At 44.2% G+C, this 24,216-nt stretch overlaps 2 protein-coding genes across 3 annotated transcripts; one reads left to right on the top strand and one right to left on the bottom strand.

Annotated features, from left to right (window-relative positions):
• Window positions 1-597: 597 nt before the first annotated feature.
• Window positions 598-15,131, bottom strand: LOC143285180 (prostaglandin reductase 1-like). 2 transcript variants are annotated; one of them, XM_076592413.1, is made up of 10 exons: window positions 14,908-15,131; window positions 14,635-14,679; window positions 14,161-14,206; window positions 12,534-12,584; window positions 11,233-11,418; window positions 10,278-10,395; window positions 6,682-6,834; window positions 4,456-4,558; window positions 2,781-2,899; window positions 598-979 (listed from the first exon to the last, which is right to left on the bottom strand). In XM_076592413.1, exons 1-10 carry the CDS (start codon window positions 14,972-14,974, stop codon window positions 869-871), a joined length of 999 nt encoding a protein of 332 aa, XP_076448528.1. In that variant the 5' UTR covers window positions 14,975-15,131; the 3' UTR covers window positions 598-868. The 2 variants fall into 2 exon arrangements, with proteins under 2 accessions (XP_076448528.1, XP_076448529.1); XM_076592414.1 differs by lacking the exon at window positions 14,908-15,131 and having other exon boundaries at window positions 14,142-14,206.
• A 3,805-nt stretch (window positions 15,132-18,936) lies between these two features.
• Window positions 18,937-20,243, top strand: LOC143285285 (acetylcholine receptor subunit beta-type unc-29-like). The gene has a single exon (XM_076592546.1). The coding sequence runs from the start codon at window positions 18,937-18,939 to the stop codon at window positions 20,221-20,223; it is 1,287 nt and encodes a 428-aa protein (XP_076448661.1). The 3' UTR covers window positions 20,224-20,243.
• The last annotated feature ends 3,973 nt before the right edge of the window (window positions 20,244-24,216 follow it).

The raw sequence follows: 24,216 nt of genomic DNA, 5'->3' as shown, positions 1-24,216 counted from the left end.
GACGATCAAATAACACACACTAAGATCCTGTAATCCATGTAAGCGTTTGGTAGATTACTGATTTAAAAAAAGGGCATACCCAGCATGCCCCAAACGGAGTATGTAGCCTATGGCGGGTAAAACAATACGTCAACACGTTAAAATGTAATGGTCTTTGTGACAATGAGCAGGAATACGAGCTATGGCGCGCGTAATAGGCACTCTTATGGCTCTTACCAATAGGCGCCTGCTGTGAAATGTGTGCATGCTGTTAAGGCTAATAGAGCTTTTGTCTCTGACCGAGACAGGAGCTTGCACATCCACATTCATATCTATCTTCTGACCAATTTTCCGTGTTGCCACGAAAGGGATTAAACTCACCTATCGATTCCCCTCCATGACGGTCCATCGATTTCATTTGCCGGGTCATGAATAACAAATCAAATTAAAGTGCATCCCTCCCCACACACCCTCCTAAAATACATCAACAGAAAGCAACCCCAAAAACAGAAAACCAACACATATCCAATTAGAATGCTAATTCAGTGATATAATCTATCTATATTTTATTTTTAAGCTGCAAGCTTAGCGCACTTGTGGTTCATTGATATCTTTAAAAAAAGGGCATACCCAGCATGCACACACCCGAAAAACGGAGTATGGCTGCCTATATGGCAGGGTAAAAACAAACGGTCAAACACGTTAAAAGTTACACGTGTGTGTGAGAATGATGCAGGAAACGAGCAATGGGGCGCGGAAAGGCAGCTCTTAGTTGGCTCTACGCAAGTAGGCAGCCTGCTGTGCAAATGTTTGCATGCTTGTTAAGCGCTTAATTAAGAGCTTTTAGTCTCTGACCGAGGACAGGTGCTTTGCAAACATCCACATCATATCATATCTTGACCACCATTTTCCCCGTGTTGCCACCCAGGAAAAGGGAGATAAACGCCTCAGGCACACGCTCGATCCCCTCCATGACGGTCTCCCGGTATTTCAGTTTGCCCTGGGTCAGACAGAAAATAAACAAATCAGGAAATGATAAAAGTGCTATCCACCCCCCCACCACACCCCCTCCTCAAAAATAACATCCAACAAAAAAACAACCCCAAACAAACAAACAAAACCAAACCACTATTAGAAATGCTTAATTTCGATGAATAACTAACACCCCCCTCTAATCTTTCAATCTTATCTTAATCTTACCCTGCAAGGCCTGATCAGCGCGTTGGGTTCATGCGAAGATCTGGCATCGGCTCCCCAACAGCAGATGTTGTGCAGCGTATTATATGGATCAGTCCGCATGCTTTGACACCTCCTTGATACTGAAACTATCCTATATGGTTATATAAGTCGACACCCCCCAAAACGGAGTATGGCTGCCTACATGGCAGGGTAAAAAAAAAAAAAGGTCATGCAGGTAAAAGCCTACTCGTGTACATACGAGCGAACGTGGGAGTTGCAGCCCTGGAACGAAGAAGAAGAATGTAGGCCAACGAACTAGAGACAGCCAAGATATGGTATTGGAAAAAAAAACCCAGATACATACATACATCCCAGAAAAATGTAATGTCCTTACCTGTACAACATCAAGGAACCCCATCAGCTACAACTACAAATTAAAAGGACACACCCTCGAGCATGTTGACAGCGCAAAATATCTCGGCGTCGACATAAGAAATGATCTAAACTGGAAAGAACATGTTACAAGAGTCACCAACAAAGCCAATAGCATGGTAGGCTTCCTAAAAAGGTATCTAAAAACATCCAATAAAACCACCAAAGCCAATGCCTACCAAACTCTTGTACGCCCGCACCTGGAGTATTGTTCATCAGTCTGGAGCCCATACAAAGAAGGTCAAAGGAACAAGATTGAAATGGTGCAAAGAAGAGCAGCACGTTATGTACACAGTGACTACGGGCGGACCAGCAGCGTAACACACATGCTGCAAGAACTAGGATGGGAATCCCTCGAATCACGGCGGAACAGACAAAGGCTGACCCTGATGTATAAAATGGTCAACGGCATTGTAGACATCCCTCCAGACAAATTTCTCAAGAAAGGATCCGGCAGAACAAGATCAAATCATCGACACAAATTTGTCCATCTTAGCTCCTCCTCTGACCCTTATAAATACAGGTTTTTCCCATCAACCATCCCCGTCTGGAACTCCCTGCCTGCAACAGCAGCAGAGGCTCCCTCCTTGGCAGTTTTCAAGAGGGAGCTGAACAAGATCACAGTTTAGTCCCCCCCCCCCACCCCCCCCTTCCCCCCGAGGGACGCTGCGAGTGATGGTGGGAGAGAGTATGTATACATGCTCTTTCTCATTGTCACCCCATCCGGAGGAAAAGATAGGTCTACTTAGGTTTTAGCTAGGTATTTACGCCTCTGCGCACACAGGTCATTAATAGTCAGTAATGACGGCTGACCTTCCAATTTGAAGAGATTGAAGAGATACATACAAATACACAGATAAAGAGATATAGATATAGTCAGCTGTCAGTTGGCTCAACCTACGTAGGCAGCCTATTGTGCAAATGAATCTGCATGCGTGTGAAGTGTTTAAGAGCTTGGTCTCTGACCGAGGATAGTGTAGGTGCTATGTAAGTACCCATATCATCGAGTATCACTATCATATGACATGAGGAAATCCTGCTGTGACAAAGAGTAATACAATAAACTTAATAAAAATATTGTCGTGACAAAGCAAAAAGTAATACAATACAATTAATGCAATACAATAAAATGCAATAAAAAAAATCTTTTGATGTAACATGATTTGATTGGATTCGATTCGAGGACGCACCTCCTTCACCCATTGCAGCAGATGAGGCATGCCCTCGGAGTAGCGGTTCTTGAACTTGGCAATGGCCATGTCCCGAAGGTCCAGCGTCTTATTGGTGACTTTCTGGTAGACGGACTGTCCTGTGAAAAAAACAGACATCACTGAGTTTTCAGTTTCTCAAGGAGGCATCACTGTGTTCTGAAAAATCCATGCTAGTCAGGCCTTGAATGCAAGCATAATTACGTATGTGTGTACCTATCAGAAAGGATTTCTTCTCAGTAATTTTGCCAGAGGACTACACAGTTTTGTTCCCATGGGTTCTGTCTCAGTGCGCAAGGTGCATGCTGCACACGGGACTTCGGGTTATCGTCTCATTCCAATGACTAGACGCTCAGTTTGATTTTCCATTCTTCTTCTTCTTCTTCTGCGTTCACTCGTATGCACACGAGTGGGCTTTTACGTGTATGACCGTTTTTACCCCGCCATGTAGGCAGCCATACTCCATTTTCGGGGGTGTGCATGCTGGGTATGTTCTTGTTTCCATAACCCACCGAACCATGACGTGGATTACAGGATCTTTAACATGCGTATTTGATCTTCTGCTTGCATATACACACGAAGGGGGTTCAGGCACTAGCAGGTCTGCACATATGTTGACCTGGGAGATCGTAAAAATCTCCACCCTTTACCCACCAGGCGCCGTCACCGTGATTCGAAATCGGGACCCTCAGATTGACAGTCCAACGCTTTAACCACTCGGCTATTGCGCCCATCTGATTTTCCAGTAAAACCTGGGAGAAAGTTGAGAGTGGGAAATGAACACAGACCCTCTTGCGCACTGCACTGGCAGATAAGCATCTTCACCAATCTGCCACCTTCTTTGAGACATCAAGACATTTCAGATGGTCTGTACTGCGCGTGTGTGATGGGTGTTAACCTCTTTGCTTCCCACACCCCCTCTCCTATCCCTTCCCTTTTTCATTACTTCATTTCTTCTTCTTTGTTCGTGGGCTGCAACTCCTACACTCACTCATATGTACACAAGTGGGCTTTTACGTGAATGATCGTTCTTCATCCCACCATGTAGGCAGCCATACTCTGTTTTCGGGGACCATTACTTTATTTAAAAGCATCTTTGTAAGATTTCTTTTTTAACAATGGAATAGTTACTGACCCGTCTTCCATCCACTAACAGGGTATGCACACACACACACATTTTTAATTCTATTCACAGTGACACACATACACACACTTACATGGTCAACACACACACAGACAAGCACATCACACACACACACATGGTCCACACACACAGATATGTATACCACACACACACACACACAGAGACAGACATACACACCACACACACACACACACACACACACACACAGTGATGAGAGGATAAAGAAAAGAAAGGGAAAAGTGGGGTGGAGGAAGGAAGAGCAGGAAACAGGTAGGGAGAAACACACACACACACAAAAGTGGGGTGGAGGAAGGAAGAGCAGGAAACAGGTAGGGAGAAACACACACACACACACACGCACACACACACACACACAGAGGGAGACACAGACGGAGACAGACTGACAGAAACATGGGGTAAGTATGATGAGTGGGAGATACAGAGTACACACACATAATATATATATATGTATAGATACAGACAGATAATATAGATATAGATATGCATACACACCTCTCTTGCCCGTGTTGTATTCAGAGATGGACCCACAGCACACCACCCGACCCCTGACCTTCATGTGGTTCTGCAGCACAGCGTAGGAGAAGTCTCCTGCCACCTGTTACACAGCAGGCGGGCGCCACCGTTGTTACAGTTGTTACAGCAAGTCGATGTCGTTACACATTATGCTGAGGCCGGTACACAGCATGCCAATGTAGTTAAACAGTTTGCTGAAACCATTACACACAGTGTTCATGTAGTTACACAGTGCGCTGATGCCGTCAAACAGTGCTACGATGCAGTCGCACAGTGTGTTGAAGCCGTTACACAGTGCGCTGAAGCTGTTACACAGCGTGTAGAAGCAGTCAGACAGTGCGTTAAAGCCGTTACACACTTTTACATGTAACAGGAGGAGTTACAGTATATGACACCAAAATTGTTGCTTATAATCCAGTTGACCACACAGGGCCATATCAGGACTGCCCATCTACACAAACACAAAACCGCGTTGAACACAAACCACTGTCACATTAACAACAACAAAAAAACATTCAGAAAAACCTGCAAAGCACAGTTCATGACATGCTATGTTAACTATTAAGCTCCTTAAGGCAGATAAGATTAGACTGTGCTGAGGACGTCAGCTCTTCAGCTTAATTTGTCATCCCCAGGTTAGAAAAAATCATAAAAAAAGGATAATAAAAAAAAAAACCCACACAAAAAAACCAACATGTCACAGCCAAACAAAACAAACAAACAAAAAAGGCCATGTAGGCAAATAACACTGCAAGATGGACAGCTAGTGCCTATCCCAGTGTTTACAATCTCACTACCTAATCGCCACAGCAAAACAGCACAGACAATACATCAGACTGCGGAAAAAAGGAGAGAAAAAAAGTGTCAATGCTTGGTGAAAAAAAGGAAGGGGAATGGACTGGGAAGGCAGAAAAAGCAGACAACAGTGAAGGGAGGAAGAAAAAAAAAAAAGGCAGAAATGTAGAGAGCAATAGAAAAGTGAAAATGTCTAGCACAAAATTTCCACAAGGCGGGAATGCTATTTATACTGAAAGAACCCTCCCCCCCTCCCCCCCACATCCCATGGGGGACAGTTTATGTGTGTTGAAGCAAGATTAAGTGCGTTGGGTTACGCTGCTGGTCAGGCATCTGCTTGGCAGATGTGGTGTAGCGAATATGGAGTTGCCCAAACGCAGTGACACCTCCTTCAGTAACTGAACTGAACTAAACAGAAGCCGTTACACAGAGTGTTGATGCAGTTATACAGTGTGTTGAAGCTGTTACAGTGTGTTGAAGCTGTTACAGAGTGTTGAAGCTGTTACAGTGTGTTGAAGCTGTTACAGTGTGCTGAAGCTGTTGAAGCTGTTACAAAGTGTGTTGAAGCTGTTACAGTGTGTTGAAACTGTTACAGTGTGCTGAAGTTGTTACAGTGTGCTGAAGCTGTTACAGTGTGCTGAAGCTGTTACAGTGTGCTGAAGCTGTTACAGTGTGCTGAAGCTGTTACACAGTGTGTTGAAGCCGTTACAGTGTGTTGAAGTTGTTACAGTGTGCTGAAGTTGTTACAGTGTGTTGAAGCTGTTACAGTGTGTTGAAGCTGTTACAGTGTGTTGAAGCTGTTACAGTGTGTTGAAGCTGTTACAGAGAGTGTTGAAGCCATTACACCGTGTGTGGATGCCCCTTCCCACTCCACCCCCACCCCCCAACACACACACACTCACCCCGGAGGCTCTTTCAGTTCTGAACAGGATCCCCACCTTCTGTAAACTCTGTGCTAGAATATATATATATATGTTCCTCTTTTCTACAGCTTTCTTTCTCTTCCTTTTCTTTATTTCTACCTTTCCATTTTCTTGATGCTGTTATACAAAGAGTGTTGATGCCACTACACAGTGTGTACATGCTGTTACAGTATAGACTTCATCTTTCGAAAGTCACACACACACACACACACACACAGAGATACATAATGCACATGCACCCTTCCTCTCCAGTATTTCAGAGGAGATAACTCTTGAAGTCAACGCTAATGAACATACACAGTTCAACATCAGTATAATTGTACAAGTTTACGTTATCAAAGTATGGACACTACACACACCGTTCAACATCAGTGTCTGTACTTCTGTTATCAAAGTATGAAGACACACAGTTCAACATCAGTGTCTGTACTTCCGTTATCAAAGTATGAAGACACACAGTTCAACATCAGTGTCTGCATGTACTCACGTTATCAAAGTACAGGTCGATACCGCCAGGGGCGAACTGCTTCAAGGCTTCGTCCACTGCGGTCTCTTTATAGTTGAACACGTGATCAAAGCCCAGTTCTTTCAGCCAATCACATTTCTCCTTGGATCCAGCTGAACCAATCACAGTGCAGCCCTGGAAATCCAAGGATGACCGAATACAAAGACACCAAAATAATACACAAAAATAAAACAAACCTGGACATAAATAAAGGAAGGTTGTTTTTTTCCAGTGCACATACATTATTTTTCTGTTTGTGTGTGTGTATGTGTGTGTGTGTGTGTGTGTGTGTGTGTGTACACGTATGTGTGTGTATGTGTGTGTGTGTGTGTGTGTGTAAGTGTGTGTGAGAAAGAGAGAGAGAGAGAGAGAGGGGGGGGGGGGAATTCAATTTACAACATTCTCTTGTGTAATCTTCTCTGAAAAGATTGACACCGTACCCCTCTATGTTTGCGGTGGTCCTCACAAAGTCAAGGAAAATTCAATCCACAAAGCTATTGTTCATTATATAGTCATCATCATCATCATCAAATCATCATGGAAGTCCATCACGAACGATGAAGATGTCAGTGACTCTGGAGATGAGAACGCAGCCCAAAGGCAAATGCACAAATGCAGCTGCACTGCAGGCAAGCAACAGCAGATGGTGGGTCTCCTTTCTTTGCGGGACTGAAACTCCTGGTTCAGGTCCGGAAAACACCTCTCCCCAAATGCCAGAATTTTCAATTTCTCAAGGAGGCGTTGCTGCGTTTCGACAAATACATATAGACATGCGCAATGGTTAAGTGTTGGACTTTCAATCTGAGGGTCCTGGGTTCTTCTTCTTCTTCTTCTTCTGCGTTCGATGTTTTGGCTGCGTCAGACGGTCACCCCCGTCGCCACAATGTAGCCCACGGTCTTCTCCAGGTCGTGGCGGTCTCCCCAAAGCTGCGCCTGTAGCTCCGTGCCCCCTGGCCAGGTTTGACGCCGTAGAGCTTCATGGGTTGGGCAGTGTTGGAGGATGTGTTCAGGGGTCTGGGGTCCAGTGCCACATGGACACTCATCAGTGTGGGCGATCTTCATACGGTGAAGGTGACTCAGTAGTCGGCAGTGGCCGGTTCTCAGTCTGAAGAGGACTGTCTGCTGGTGTCTCTGGAGCTGGTGGATTGGATCGACACCACTGTTTGCACCCAGCCTTCTCTTCCACTGGTTCTGGTAACGGTTGTGGATGATGGTCCTGGCCTCTCTGTAGGTCACGGGGTGGCTGAACTGCTTCATTTTGCTGCCTGCCTTGGAGAGAGCATCGGCCTTTTCGTTCCCCATGACCCCACAGTGAGAAGGAACCCACTGAACAGTGACAGTCGACCGTTTTGAAAGGTCATGAAGGGCTGCTTTGATGTTTGTCAGCTGCTGTTCGTTTCTGGTTGACTGGAGTCCCTGCAGGAGAGATCTGCAGTCAGTGAAGAAGGCTATCTTTGGTGGTGGGTTGACTGACGTCCTGAGGCCTTGTGCAGCATGGAGTAGTGCTGCTGTCTCCGCTCTGTAGTTCGAGGAGATTCTTCCTGTGGGGAAGGCTCCAGGGGTCAGTCTTCCATCTGTGTGCCTGATGAAGATGCCTGCTCCTCCATTCTTCACCGCTCCCTCCGAGGATCCATCTGTGAAGACGTGCGTCCATTCGCTGGGGTTGTACCGAGTCTCAATCATCTCCAATGTCAGAGCTTTCAGCAGGGGAGGGGCTTGGCAGTCCTTTTGGTCGATGCCAGGGACTTTTGTGATGATTGAGACTCCTTCCAGTTGGTTGGCCGGTTCCTCGAAGTCGGGGAGTGTTTCCATCTCGGCAGGGGACGAGGGCAGCAGGTCTTCATGTTGGCGGTGCAGGGCCTTGGAGAGGTGGTTGAAGCTGGTCCGCTTCAGGTCCTGGGTTCAAATCTCGGTGGTGCATGGTTGGTAAAGGGTGGAGATTTTTCCGATCTCCCAGGTCAACGTATGTGCAGACCTGCCAGTGCCTGAACCCCCTTTGAGTGTATACGCAAGCAGAAGATCAAATACGCACATTAAAGATCCTGTAATCCATGTCAGCGTTCGGTGGGTTATGGAAACAAGAACATACACAGCATGCACACCCCCGAAAACAAAGTATGGCTGCCTACATGGCGGGGTAAATAAACAAAGCGGTCATACACTAAAATGTTAAATGTTACATGTTTGTCTGAATTTGTATGTATGCGTGCCTGACATCTGATTGAATGACACTGGAAACGAATGATAAGCGCCCACTGGCAGCCGTCAGTCGGCTCTACCCAAGTAGGCAGCCTGTAGTGTAAATGACCCCATGTTTGTAAAGCGCTTAGAGCTTGGTCTCCGACTGAGGATAGGCGCTATATAAGTGTCCATATCAATCAATATCAATATATGCTACACCACATCTGCTTGGCAAATGCCTGACCAGCAGCATAACCCAACGCGCTTAGTTTGGCCATGACTGCTTGCATGTGTATTATATTTGTGTACCTATCAGAGTGGTTTTCTTACACAGAATTTGCCAGAGGACAACACTCTCATTGTCATAGATTATTCTTCAAAGTGCCAGTTGCATGCTGCACACGGGACCTCGGCTTATCATCTAGGAACCTCGGTTTATCGTCTCACCTGAAAGACTAGACGCTCATTTTGATTTTCAAGTCAAACTTGGGAGAAAGGGCAAGAGCGGGATTCGAACCCACACCCTCAGGGACTCTCTGTGTTGGCAGCTGAGCATTTCAATAACAATAATAATAATAATGTACATTTATATAGCGCCCCTTCTTTCTAAGAGCTCAGGGCGCTTTACATGAAAGAAAAATATTACAAGTTACATAACACATTCATGACCACTCTTTCTCAAAAACCCCTCCCCCCCCCCCCCTCCTCCCCCACTCACACTCTCCCCCTCCCACTCTACATACATCCAAAGTGAGCAGACACAGGTGGTGTTGGAGAACAAGAAAGCCGAGAGTGCTTATAGATAGGTTTTAAAAAGATGAGTTTTTAGTGATGAGCGAAAAACAGAATCAGATCCACGGATATGAGGAAGGTTGTTCCAGATGTGAGGAGCAGCAAAGGAGAAAGAAGGTTCACCATAGGTTCTTGTATCGACACGGGGAAGTTTCAAAAGGTAACAGTCAGAGGAAGAGCAGAGATTTCTTGTTGGAGTGTAAACACTGACAAGGTCAGAAAGTAGTATGTAGGTCCTGCAGAGTGGAAAGCAGAATGGCAGAGACACGCAACTTTGTATTTGATTCTCGCTTCAATGGGGAGCCAATGTACAGTGCGGAGGTGAGGAGAAATGCAGTCAGACAGTCACCAGGTGCTGCGGTCAGTGCGGGGGGGTTTCCCACCTGAGGATAGGAAATCAATGCTGCAGGACGTGAGGGGTACTACAGGATTACAGAATGTAATGTATAAAATATCAACACATCATCTTCACTTTGCCATTATGTGTACAGGGCACCCTCAACGCACAAGCTGACAAACTCACACACACACAGACATGCACACACAGAGACACAGACATGCACACACACACACACACAGAGCACTGACCAGTGGTCAGTCAGTACCTTGATCTTGGCGATCTGTCCCACCACACTGCCCACTGCCCCAGCGGCGGCACTGACCAACACCACATCCCCTGCTTTGGCCTCACCCTTCTCCAGCAGTCCGAAATAGGCTGTTAGCCTGAAAGTAATATATGATATTTATCATGCACAAACTCCCCATATCACAGGCTGTAAATGCCTCATGTGAAACAATCATATATATACGAGTATATATACACAACAGTGCATAATGGTATACAATAGCACACAATGACATAAAACACACACACATACAACAAAATATGTATACTTTATGAATGTATACTTATACATACATAAATATATAGATTAATAGAGAGAGAGAGAGACAGAGAGACAGAGATACAAGACAACAGCAGATCTATGAACAATCACACACAAAACGCCCTACACACACACAAACACCTCCGCCTCCCCACCGTACACAGAACACACACACACACACACATGCAAACACATGTATACACATACACACAAACACACACACACCGCATACACACACACAAACACACACAACACTTACACAAGAGTGCAATGTACACACACACACACACATACGATACTCACAAGCGTGCAATGCATACACACACACACAAACACACACACCCACATACACACACACATGCAACACACACACAACATGCTCATGCCCCCCCACCCCCTCAACTCCGCACACACACACACAAAGATGTAGAACTTTGGTAAAACGACAGAAGAGGTACCAAGTAGGGCCTGCACCCTCTTCCACTCACTCTGACATCCCCCCCCCCCCCCCCACGCCCCCCCCATACACACACGCACACATGTGCGCACACACAACATACACACACAGACAGCAGATGTAGAACTCTAGTAAACGACAGAAGAGGTCCGAGCAGGGACCACCAATCCCCCCCCCCCACCCATCCCCTCCACACCCCCTCACCCCTCCACTCACCCTGGCATCCCCACACAGCCCAAGGCCAGGGAGGGAGGGAGGTCCCCAAAGTCCGGCAGCTTTCTGACCAGGGCGCCGAACACGGCAGGGGCCTCAGGGTTGGACAGCACCGTCAGGGTCCGCCAGCCCAGGAAGGACAGCACCAGGGTCCCTTCAGGGAAGTCCACGTTGTTGCTCACCTTCACTCTGTCCGGGGGATGGAAAGGGGGGGGGAGGGGCGGGGTTGGGGGGGGGGAGGGGTCAATTCAAGTGTCTTCTTTTTTTAGACTTCACAAAGAAAGTCAAGGGTCGCTTCTTAAAACTTAAAAGAAGGTATGTTTTTATTTATAAATGTTTGTGAAAAAAAAAAAAAATTGGAGAGATGATTTCAGATTTGAATTATCTCTTTCACCACCAAGTTTCTGTGTGAAAACACTCTCCACCGCCAAATATTTCAGAAATGATGCTGTCAGTCACAGGTGGTGGTTCATGCCAACCCCACCCCCAAACCCCACCCCCCCAAAAAAAACCCACAATGGACTTGTTCACTTCAAACTCAGTCAGAGGTCAAAGGTTAGTCATTGTCCTATTGGTGGGGAAACTGGTTGCAACTGTCGAGCTTTGCTACAACGTGAAAAACAGTTTTATCAACATGACCCCTTGATGTTGACAAAGTCGCCTATGGCGGTGCACTATCTTCAGCATGCCCTCAAGAAGAAAAGTGTGCAAGATTCCAAGAGTCACTTAACTTTTCATGAACCCTGTTGTCTAAATAATAATGTTGTCTGCACCAGTTCGGAATGAAACAAAGAGGTGCAAATCTGCAACAATTAATAGGCAGAGGATATAATTATTTTAAGGGCATGGTGGTTGTGATGTTTTTAGTGATGATGATGGTAATGGTGATGATGAAGAAGATGATGATGATAATGATGATGACAATGACAGTGCTTACCTGCAAATCTGGTGTTGATAATAATGATGATGATGAAGACGACGATGATGATGATGATAATGACGATGACAATGCTTACCTGCCAATCTGGTGATGATAATGATGATGATGAAGAGGACGATGATGATGATAATGACAGTGCTCACCTGCCAATCTAGTGATGATAATGAAGATGATGATGATGAAGATGATGAAGATGATGATGTTGATGATGACAACGACAGTGCTCACCTGCCAATCTGGTGATGATAATGATGATGATGATGATGATGATGATGATGATGATGATGATGATGATGATGATGATGATGATGATGATGAAGATGATGATGATGATGATGATGATGATGACAATGACAGTACTTACCTGCCAACCTGGTCTCCAAACAGTGTGTCTCCCACATTTTGCGGGAAAACCCTGCAGACAGAGAGAGAGAGAAAGACAGAGTGAGAGACAGACAGACAAACACCTTTACAGAGAGAGAGAGAGAGAGAGAGAGAGAGAGAGAGAGAGAGACAGACAGACACTGAGACAGAGACAAACACAGACAAACACCTTTAGCAATGATGTGTATACATGTGTGTCCGCTGGCACATGAAGCAAATCAAACAGGATAAAAGCAAATCAATGAACAGATCTCCCATAGAAGTAAGCAGGGTCCCACACAACAGGAAGGTCATTCCGGTGCTGAGTTTTGCCAGCTGACTGGTTGTATGTTTTAACCTGTAATGCTGAATTTCTCTTTAAGTAATTTTCTTTCAAGTGCACTTCTATCTTTTCAAATATTATTGATTCCACCTTTCACCTGTCCTGTTTTGTCCATCTACCCCCCCCCCCCCCCCACCTCCTCCCAAACAACCCACTTTCTGACATTTTACTTATTTACTTTTACATGATACCATTCAAATGTGAAAATTAACACTCCAACTACACGGATAACCAGTATGTGTGATGCGGGGACATCAAACAAAATTCATCCTTCTGGAAAATTCGCAGAGTGTTTCAATTCAATCCAGTTCAGTCAAAGCGACTGCACTGGGACATATCAGGGTTAAAAATGGGTGATGTAACAAAACACCAAAGCAAAGCTATGCCCGACAACCCAAACATCCCTGAAACAGATGAAAGAGGAGAGAACAATGGGAACAATTAAAGTCACACGCTGAGCAGGGCGATAGAAAACTCACATCACAGGACAAGGGAAAAAGCCTCAACCAGTTAAACTAAGTATTTGAACGTGAAATCAAGGTGTTTGGAACAGGTTGCTTACCTCACCAATTTGACTGCCCATGGCAAATTATCACTGTGTGTGTAAGTGAGAGAGAGAGAGAGAGTGTGTGTGTGTGTGACATCTGAGCACAGGGAAGGTAAGATTGTATATAAATTATACATATATATATATTTTTATGTAGTTATATATATATATTATATATATATATATATATGTGTGTGTGTGTGTGTGTGTGTGTGTGTGTGCTTGTGTGTGTGAGCACACGCTGGCTACAGTAATAATAATGTGCACAATCATGTAATGCTTAAATCCATACTCATGCATGTAATTCTAGTGGGTATGCAATATCATGAATATGCATGTACATGTACATGAGTTTTAGTTTCATCTTTCAAGGTGTCAGAGTGTATGGAATGATTCATACGTAATAATATACACAAGTTGAACAACACATTTACTTTTTTTTTTTTTTTTTAATCAAAAGGAGCAAATGCCTGACCTACACTACATTTACAAATATAAAACATCAACTTAAAATGGAAAAAAAAATCAAATCAAACAAATGAATAAATACAATGAAATACAGAATTAAAGATAGGCCATTCACAGTCTAAGGCAAATGACTGAAATAAAATAAGACTAAAAATAGACCATGTTCAGTGAACTTGAGCACTCCAACACACACATGCATACTCACACAAGTGTGCAATGCATACACACACACACACACACACACAACGTACGTGCAGAATAGGTACATGCCTCATGTATGGGTCCACCGACACAAACATGGCTTCAATCGCAATCTCTGAAACAGAAAGAAAGCACGCCAATTGAAAACATGCACACAGCTACACAATGCAATACAAACACATGTGATACAACCACGAGATTGGTGTGTTGTGTGTACAGTACAGTTTTAAAGCATCATTATAAATTTTATAAGTGTCATTGCGAGCACTGCGCAGTCTGTATTCTGTGAGCACACTGTCAGCTGATCTTGGTGTTTTGATTATGCTGCATTGTGTTGTACTGTATCATATTCAGTTACAATTGTCTTGTATCATATAAACTGTACCAACAACTAAGTCTGTAGCATATTGTGCACTGTATTACTTTTTCCTTAAACACGAACTCTACAAACGACATCAAGCAAAGAAAAGCTTTTCGGTCCTATCATGTGTTGGGGATGGAGACAGAAAATGAAAATCGTTCCAGTGCTATCTTATCTCTTACCTCCTGGTTTCAAAGCGAGAGAGACTGGCTCCTCCTCCAGTTTAACTCTTTCCATACGAACGGCGAAAGAGACGACGTTAACAGCGTTTCACCCCAGTTACCATCATCAAAATATTGCAAGCGGAAGGCTCTTGTACTGAAGAGGTGAATGTTGACAAAGAATACCACAATTCTGACGACGGAAGCTAAAGGTTGGGTCATTCAGACACCCACTGGACATCCGATGGGTCTGTATAGAGGAGAAGAGAGGACTGGCCGTACTGAGTGAGTTAAAATTCTCCGGTTTCGGCACACCGGCAAACTGTTTGGCCAGAATCCATTTCTTTGCAGTCTGCGACATACTTCAACAGAGAAAAGACAGCCAGCCAGCAATAAGATTTAACCCAAGTTCTGTGTTTCAATAAACTATACACCTCACGGACACTGCAAAACAGCTGAAATTACAATATTTTCAACTCGAAGAATGAAGCAGAAAACACCACTTGACTTGCAGGCGCGCCATTGTTATGCAAGGGAGATAAGTGTCAAGGAGAACACAAAGGAAAAAAGCAGACGACCAACCGATGAGTCTTTCAAAACAACAGGTCGCCCAACAGAAGAAACGTGGGTGACTTCATTTTGCCAGGCGCTCTCGATTCGACGATGGGATCGTTTGATTTCCATTGTGATAGTGGCCATTGCTGGTAAGTCCAATCGTAGCATCCTAAATCATTGCACCTATTTTATCGGCAATTTATGTGCATGTATGAAACGATATTACCATCAGCAGATGTTGTAAACCATTTTTGGTGGATTTCGACTCTTCTTTTGTACGTTATTTTACGTAATTTTGATGCGGATTCAGTCACAAAACTTAACGTGCCATCATCATGTTTTTTTCTCTCCGTTTTTCGTCCCAAAACTGAACCACTGAAAGGCATGGAAATGTAACTCAGTCATAGGTGCAACTCAGGGGTAATCTATAGGATGCTAAAGTTGGACTGACATTGCCATTGCTCATAGAGGAGCAAGTATTTATGTTGTTGGATTAAAAAAAAAAAAAAAAAAAAAAGATTATGATGATGTCGGCTGTGGCAACTAATGCAAGGATGATTCAACGCCGGTGAAAGTTAACTTCACAAAATCGGCACCTCAGTCAGTTCTAAATCGCCACGCGGGGTAATTAACCTACATAGACTTGTTGCAGCCGAGCCGCCGTTCATGACACCGCGCACGCACGCTCAGTTGCACACACACACACACACACACACACACACACACACACACACACACACACTGTACAGGCTGACACACTCAGTAACACTGGCAGCGGCCGGGGCACACTGGCACACACTGACACACACACACTGATACTCACCGGCACACACACTGACACACACACACACACACACACACACACACACACACACACACACACACACAGGACAGAATTAAAGAAGTTGTAGCTGTTTGGATAAGTCGTGATGACCGAAACAGCCCAGTGCTCCATTCAGCGTTTCCATGACACGCTCATGAAGCACAGGAACATGGAGATCAACTGAAAGGGAAACGGAGAGAGGGTGAGTGACTGAAAGAAAGAAAGAGAGAGAGAGAGAGAGAGAGAGACTCGGAGGGGGTTGGGGGGTGGGTGGGGGGGGGGGAGCGGAGAGATACTGATACTGAGAGGTTGTGAGAGTGCCATAACTTGAAGAGAGAAAGAGAGAGAGAGAGAGAGAGAGAGAAAACAAGTGCAAGACATTCTTTTTGACCAGGATAATTATAGATATGCAACATACGTGCTTCTGTTGTTGTTGTTGTTGTTGTTTTATGTAGCCAACATCAGTCCGGCCATGAACAGAGAGACATCCCAGGGACAGACGAGACATGGACACACTTTTTGCAGTAGACAGACACTGAGAGACATTATTAATGTCGGTCCGTTCTCCGCCTCAGTCACGGTGTTGTCATGCAGGGAGACACCGAGCAACACAATAGTTGCATGCATGTTGACTTGCGTAACGGTGCCAGAGTAGTGTTAAATGGAATTTTATTTACTCTAGCATCTCCAGGGAGCGAGCGCCGAACGCCAGTATCGCTGTGTGTTATTTTGGAATGATGCCGATAGAACAATCCTTTTTTTCTTTTCTCTCTCCCTCCCCCCTGCGAACTCAACACAATCATCCAATTGCGAGTGATGACGTTCACTGGGTCACAATGCCCTTACGTTGCTGTAAACAATTAAATATGCCTGTTATTTACTCTGGTGTTTTTAGAACGCCTATATTTTCTGTTAGCATGGTAAACTGAATTTGACCACAATGGAACGCTTAAACACACACACACACACACACACACACACACACACACACAGAGAGAGAGAGAGAGAGAGAGAGAGAGTTAGCTGTTCCTGGGTTTGTGTTAGATGTTTTTGCATGTATATCAATATTTATTAAGTTATTTTGTTTGTCTCCTTTGGATGCTGAAAACATGCCGCAGCCAGAGAATGCATGATTATTTTATGATGTTCGTATACACACGACCACAAATGATTTTTTCATTCACGATCACTTTGCCAAACTTTAAAAACGCATGTCAAAAACAAAAGCGTTGTTGCTGAAGATGCTTTTACCGGCGACTCTTAGCGGCTCTCTGATACAGTTTGACTGTTCCTGGATTTTATTTCCGCCTGTTGGTTCGTTCTTGTACATGTCAAGTGAAGTCAAACTTTATTATCTCCAAAGAGAAATTCAGTCACTTGTGGTCAGGTTGCTCATGCTCACAATACTGACAAACAAAACTTGCAATTAAAAGACGCGTATTTGTTAAAAAAAAAAAAAAAAAAGAATCAAGAGATCACATGAAATTATAGTTACTTTACATTTAACATTGAGACATCTGAGAACACTTTTCAGTTGTATTACCGAAGAAAAAAAAAACACACGCAAACTAACAAACAAAAAAACAACAACAACATAATATGATATCAACTCTCAGGACACATGTACTTTGAGGTGTTTTTTTTTGTTTGTTTGTTTGTTTTTTTCAAAATCACACAAAACAAAATCGACATGTGTGAGCACTATGCACACGAACACGTGCGAATGTTCTCTGTGGATATAATAAAGATGACTCAATCGGTGCGTACAATGGCCAAAGCCGAGGATGGTTACGCAGCCCCATCACTGAGTTAAAGCATGACAGGAACGAACACTGGGGAGTTAATGATGCCCCCTGACATTGATATACATCCAACTGCCATGCGCGGTGATGAGTTGACTGACGACCCCCAATAGGGTCATCAATCCCCCTAACCCCCTCAGGACAGATTGAAGCGGGGGGGGGGGGGGGGGGGGGGGGGGGGGGGGGGGACACTCATGAGTCATTCAAGGGTCAATGTCCCTCCCAGTTTATTTTGAGCCAGGTTTTAAATTTAATAATAAATTATATAATCACACACACTCACACACACACACACACACACACACAGAGAAGTACACAACTCCTCTGCTATTACAAAATAACTTAGCAAATGTGTAAATAATATAATATAAAAAGAAGACGAAATAAATAAATAAATAAATAAGCAAATCAATCAATCAATCAACAAAAAAATAAACAGATAAATAGATTTTTCAAAAATTAAATTAAATAGACAATAAGTGGGAAGGCAAATATTTATCCAGTTTATGGCAAGAAAAAAGACTATTCATTCTTCTTCTTCTTCTTCAGTTTAACTCATTCAGTACGGCCAGTCCTCTCTTCTCCTCTACACAGACCCTTCAGATGTCCAGTGGGTGTCTGAATGACCCAACCTTTAGCTTCCGTCGTCAGAACTGTGGTATTCTTTGTCAACATTCACCTCTTTAGTATAAGGGCGTTCCGCTTTTAATATTTTGATGATGGTAATTGGGGTGAAACGCTGTTAACGTCGTCTCTTTCGCCGTTCGTATGGAGAGAGTTAACGTCTTCCACTTTAAGTGATATTAGAAAGACTATTCATGTCAGAAAGAACATCCCCTCCACCACCACCCCGGCGACCAACGAATTAAAACTCCTACCATGTAAAGGTTTCAAGCAGCGAAACGGATAATTTAGTGTTGCATTTTTAACCCTGGTAAAGGACGCCTCACTGGCAGCACCATTATATTGATTGAAGCGCCAGTGGTCTGATCTGTCAGTTCTGTGTTCTGTGATCCGCAAGTCAGTGTTGCCAGTGTGCTCTGGGCTGGCCAGCCGTCCGGTCACAAAGAAAAAAGATTCGGAATGAAACCTGTTTGTGTGTCGTCACTGCGTGTCTGCTTTTGCCTGTTGTCTGTCTTCACCATGTTTTTATCGTGCCAAACGACAGAGTCCGTAACCACTGCAGGGACAGGAAGTGATGTCATCCAAGGGAGCAGTGACGTGGATAGACGCCGTCTGACAGCTACCGCCCGTCTTCATGACGACATCCGCCGGCATCCTGTCGTCAAACAGAGAGTGGCCCCTGTGACAACATTAGCGTCTGGTGACGTCAAAGTGGATGTCAACGTGTCGATTCATGTGGGGTCTGTTCTGTACCTGAACGACGCGGAGCAGACCATGACGTGTTCAACGTACATCGTTGTGAAATGGCAGGACATCTCTCTGGTGTGGAATCCCGAAGATTACGGCAATGTTTCCAAGACCGAGATGTCACCAGATTCTGTCTGGAAGCCTACGTTGATACTGATCAATTCACAGGATCCGGTCAACATCATGAGCCACACCAACATCTTGTTTATCCACAGCGACGGGACAGTGGAAGCCCTAATATACTACAAAACCGTCACACTGTGCACCATGGACCATTCCGAGTTCCCCTACGACACCCAGCAGTGCGGCTTCATTCTGGAGTCACCGTCTGGCAGCTGCAACGTCATCCTGAACTTTGTCATCATGGATCAGTCTGACGCAGCCAATCTGATACTGAAGTCTGACTGGCTGCTGGTGTCCGTGGAACACGTGGAGATCTACTCTACCACAGAGATGACCTACTTCCCTTCCATGCAGCTGCAGCTCCAGCGTCGGACAGTGTACTTCACGGTGTGCCTGGTGCTGCCCATGGTGGTCACCTCCTACATGAACTCCCTCGTCTTCCTCCTCCCTGTGCAGTGCGGGGAGAAGGTCTCCTTCCTCGTCAGCCTCTTCGTCTCCACCTCCATCTTCATCAGCTTCTTCCAGGAGATGATGCCCCGAGGTCTGAGCACCGTGCCCACCACCATGAAGCTTCTGCTGGGCGTGCTGGCCGAGAGTCTGCTCGTGCTGCTCGCCACGCTGCTGGTCCTGGGGCGACACCACGCCCAAGATGAGGCGGCCGACACACCCCTCCCCTCCACACCCCTCACCACTACCTCCACCTCTCCCCACCACCATCATGGCGGCCCCCGGCCTTTTTCCCGGCAGGCCTCTGTGCTGGAGGTGATGGGCAGGGGATGTAAGCCTCAAGTCTCCGGCAACGCTGAGCTGTCCGCTAGAGCAGAGTCTGAGTGTCAGCACCAACTGTGCTGGGATAACCAGAGACTGGACCGACTGTTTTTCCTGGTGGCTTTTGTCACCAACACGGTGTACCTTGCCATCCTGTTCTTTGAGTGACCAGTACAGGAGGTATCTGTGCTTTGTTGTTAACGCCTTCAGCATTCCTTTCTCATCGGATTTGTCTTTTTTGTCTTTTGGCTGGACAGTTTATTTAAGTGTGTGTTTTCGAACGATACAAAAGGTGTTGTATGCACAGTGTGCAGTGTGACGCGTTCCGGCCATAGAGTTCCACAGGTTTCACACACACACACACACACACACACACAACCGGAGGAAAAAAAAGAAAGAAAAGGAACCAGTTTCAATGAAGTCTTGGTGATCGAAACAGTCAAGTGTTCCATTGTCTCCGTGTTTTTTTTTTCTTCCGTTTTTGTGTTATGATAAACCTGAAGAAGTCTTTTTATTTTGGGGGAGGGGGCGTGGGGAGGAGGGGGGGGGGGGGTCAGAACACGTAGCATTGCAATCTGATTGCTCCACGTTGGGTAAAACTCTTGTTCCTCTTCATATCCCATATTATGCATTTTTCAGCACCTTTTTCATTGTGTCTCTTCAATGTTCTCTCGCTCCTCATAATCATGCAGTCTATTGCACTTGATGTCTATTGTGTGTTTGTTTTTTGTTTTGTTTTTTTGTTTGTTTGTTTTTTTCCACCACGTTTTGTAGAAGCGAGTGTTTTATTGTTTTCAGCACGTTCTTTGTTTTTTCCTCATGCATTGTGTTGTAGTGTCAGTCGCTCACTTTGTTTCCGGCTTTGTCCTTTTCTTTCTGTCGTCTTCTGTTGTTGTTGTTTTTCTTCTTCTTTTTTTTTCTACCTTGCTGGTCAATTCACCTGTATTTTTCTCTTGAAAGCCTTGATTTTTTTGGATTTTTTAATATTTTTTCTGGACTTGATAATTTAGCATTCTTACTATGTTGTATTCTGTTTGTTTATGTTTTTTTTTTTGGGTTTTTTTTTTATTTTTGCGCCCAGGAAATGTGAGGTGCCTGTTGGCAATTACTAGTTTTGTATGCCTGTTTATTGTGTATGATTATGTTTATATTCTGATTAGTTGTTTTTTTTGTGTGTGTTTTGTTTGTTTGTTGTTTTTTTTTGTTTTTTTTTTAATCCTCTGGCGAAAAACATTGACAAAAATGCTAAACGACAGAAACATGTTCAAGGTTAATGTGCGTGAGTGTGATGTACGTGTGCCTTTCTTCTTTTTTTTTTTTTCTTCTTTGAAAAAAAAAATCCGAGTTTGTTCTGCTTTTTTAGGTTCTATGGGATTGATATTTACAGTTTTTCGGTCCTGGTATGGCACTTTAAGGTCAGCTGGGTTCAAAACAGCCAAGATATGATATGTTCCCACAAAAAAAAACTAACTTTATAGAAGTTGGGAGCTGTTGGGTATGAGTGGGGTTTTTGTTGTTGTTGTTGTTGTTGTTTTGGGTTTTTTTTGTTGGGTTCGGTTGTCTGTGGACTGGTCTTTGGGAAGCTGATGTTTCAAAGCAGGAAATACTTACGTGGTGCAGTTTTTCAGGTTTGTTGTCGAGAACAGTTAGCATCAGAGACACGTCCTGGAATGGATTTGCATACACAGACACAGACACACACACACACACACACACACACACACACATCGCATCGCATCAATCATAATTGTTGTGAACATAGACCAGCCGCCGTGGTAAAGTGGTTAGCATCACGCACTGACGGTTGTGAGGACACAGGTTCGATTCCCATCGGAGATGGGTTTTATTTTTCGGCGTGCGACCGGCTCCTACCCAGAGTTAAGTGTGCTATGAGTTTAAATGTAAAGACTGGGACAACGCTTTCGAGTGTCATGTACTTCACGGGTTGTGTATTTGGGTGTATCGTCTGCAAGTGGGTTGATTATTGTTCGTGCAGTTTGTATTATTTGAAATTAGATGTTTTTGTGTTCAGATAATAATCTAAACAGCCGCATTGTTCCATTTACCTAAATTACAAGTCTGTCGTGTACTTTGTAACATCATCACATGCATTGTCGCCATGTATTGTTTGCTTTTTTACCCTTTTTTGTTGTTGGTTTTGTTGTTCGTTTGTTGTTTTTTCCATGTGTCCCCATGTGGAATTTTTGGAATAACAATCACCTGACTCTTTGTCACTCTCGGGTCTGGTTTTAACATCGGGATATCATAATGATAAATAATAATATCACAATGATAGGGAGCGGAGTCCCAAACCTAATGGACGTCCAGCAACATCGTCGTCATCACCATCTTCCTCCTCCATCATCGATTTTTTTTTTTTTTTTTTTAGTCTCAAATTTTGTACACCCTCCTCTCATGGTAATACGCGGTTGCGTCCCTTGTCGATTCCTAACGCTCAAAAGAAAAATGATGCGTGGTTGTTTGTGACTTTACAGTAACATCCTTACAACTTAACTGACGGCCATTGGCATGACACAACATCAACACTTCCACTTCCATGCTTGGGACGAGTCCTGTCAAGGTCCTTGGTGCCTGCAGATTCATGGGAGACTGTCGATGGAGGGACGTGGTGGCGGTCTCCACTCTGGGAAGGACGCTCACTCAGTTGGGCTCTGCGACAAAGCTGCTATTGTCGTAAGTAGGGGGCTTAGTAGGTGGTGTCCTAAGTACGTTGAATCAGAACAGGCACTAGTGAATACCACCAAAATGACTCAGCAGCAGTGCAGGGTCTCCTCTGGTGTGTGGCCCCCTGGTGAGTGATGGCCTAGAGGTAACGCGTCCGCCTAGGAAGCGAGAGAATCTGAGCGCGCTGGTTCGAATCACGGCTTAGCAGCCGATATTTTCCCCCCCTCCACTAGACCTTGAATGGTAGTCTGGACGCTAGTCATTCGGATGAGACGATAAACCGAGGTCCCGTGTGCAGCATGTACTTAGTGCACATAAAAGAACCGACGGCAACAAAAGGGTTGTTCCTGGCAAAATTCTGTAGAAAAATCCACTTCGATAGGGAAAATAAATAAAATTGCACGCAGGAAAAAATGCAACCCCCCCCACACACACACACACAAACAAACAATGGGTGGCGCTGTAGTGTAGCGACGCGCTCTCCCTGGGGAGAGCAGCCCGAATTTCACACCGAGAAATATGTTGTGATAAAAAGAAATCAAATACAAATACGAATACAACAACAAAATGCACAAAGCCACAGGTGGGATTGAATATTTTGAACAGCAGTAATAGTCATAATAGTAGTCGTAATAGAAGTAGTAGCTGCAGCTGTATGTTTTGCAGTTTTTGTTGTTGTTGTTGTTTTAGCAACAGATGTGGTGTAGCGTATATGGATGGGTCTGCACGCATTGACACCCCCTTGCAACTGAAACTGTAATGGTCAAATTCCGTAACTGAATTAACATTTCTTGAAGGCTCGAGTTTGTTATGCAGACTTTAACTCTTGTTTTGGGGTTGTTGTTTTTTCGATTCAAGCCACATAATTTTGAAAATTGTTTGATGTCATCTGGCATGTATCGAATATTCTTCAAGTCATTTGTGATATCCTTCCATTATCGATTTTTTTTTAAGTCTCAAATTTTGTACACCCTCCTCTCGTGGATTAAAACGTAAACGCAAAATAACCTGATGGAGTTTGCTGGGGTTTTTTATGCTTTGTTTTTGTTTGTGTTTTGTTTGTTTGTTTGTTTGTTTTGTTTGTCTGTTTGGTTGCTTGTTGTCCAACAAACTATATCATTAGCAAATATTTTACATTCTTCGTTTCATACACACACACACACACACACACACACACACAGACACACACACACACACACACACACACACACACACACACACAGAGAGAGAGAGAGAGAGAGAAAATATGAGCAATTGTGTTCACTCCTTTCACTCCTATTCTGAGATATGCAAGAAGAGCCAACATAAAGAACAGCAGGAATAAATGAATAATGTAATACCAATAATAGCATGTTTATTATAGAGCTTTCTGACATCTCAAAGCGCTTAACAATAACATAACATTCTAACGTGTCAGTCAGGCGCGAAACACGAATCCTCATCCTCTCTCTGTTTCTGTTTCCGTCTGTCTGTCTG

The sequence above is a fragment of the Babylonia areolata genome, chromosome 8 (assembly GCF_041734735.1).
Source record: "Babylonia areolata isolate BAREFJ2019XMU chromosome 8, ASM4173473v1, whole genome shotgun sequence".
Lineage (NCBI taxonomy): Eukaryota > Metazoa > Mollusca > Gastropoda > Neogastropoda > Buccinidae > Babylonia > Babylonia areolata.
The sequence above is the reverse complement of the archived record's forward strand: the minus strand, read 5'-3'. Positions and strand labels throughout refer to the sequence as shown.

Excerpts from the sequence above, each read along its gene's own strand:
- LOC143285180 (XM_076592413.1), bottom strand. The coding sequence starts at position 14,974 with ATGTCGCAGACTGCAAAGAAATGGATTCTGGCCAAACAGTTTGCCGGT. Across the intron at positions 14,207-14,634 it reads TCTCGCTTTGAAACCAGGAG|AGATTGCGATTGAAGCCATG; the intron begins GTAAGAGATAAG and ends TTTCTGTTTCAG. Across the intron at positions 4,559-6,681 it reads TCGACCTGTACTTTGATAAC|GTGGCAGGAGACTTCTCCTA; the intron begins GTGAGTACATGC and ends GCTGTGTAACAG.
- LOC143285285 (XM_076592546.1), top strand. The coding sequence starts at position 18,937 with ATGTTTTTATCGTGCCAAACGACAGAGTCCGTAACCACTGCAGGGACA.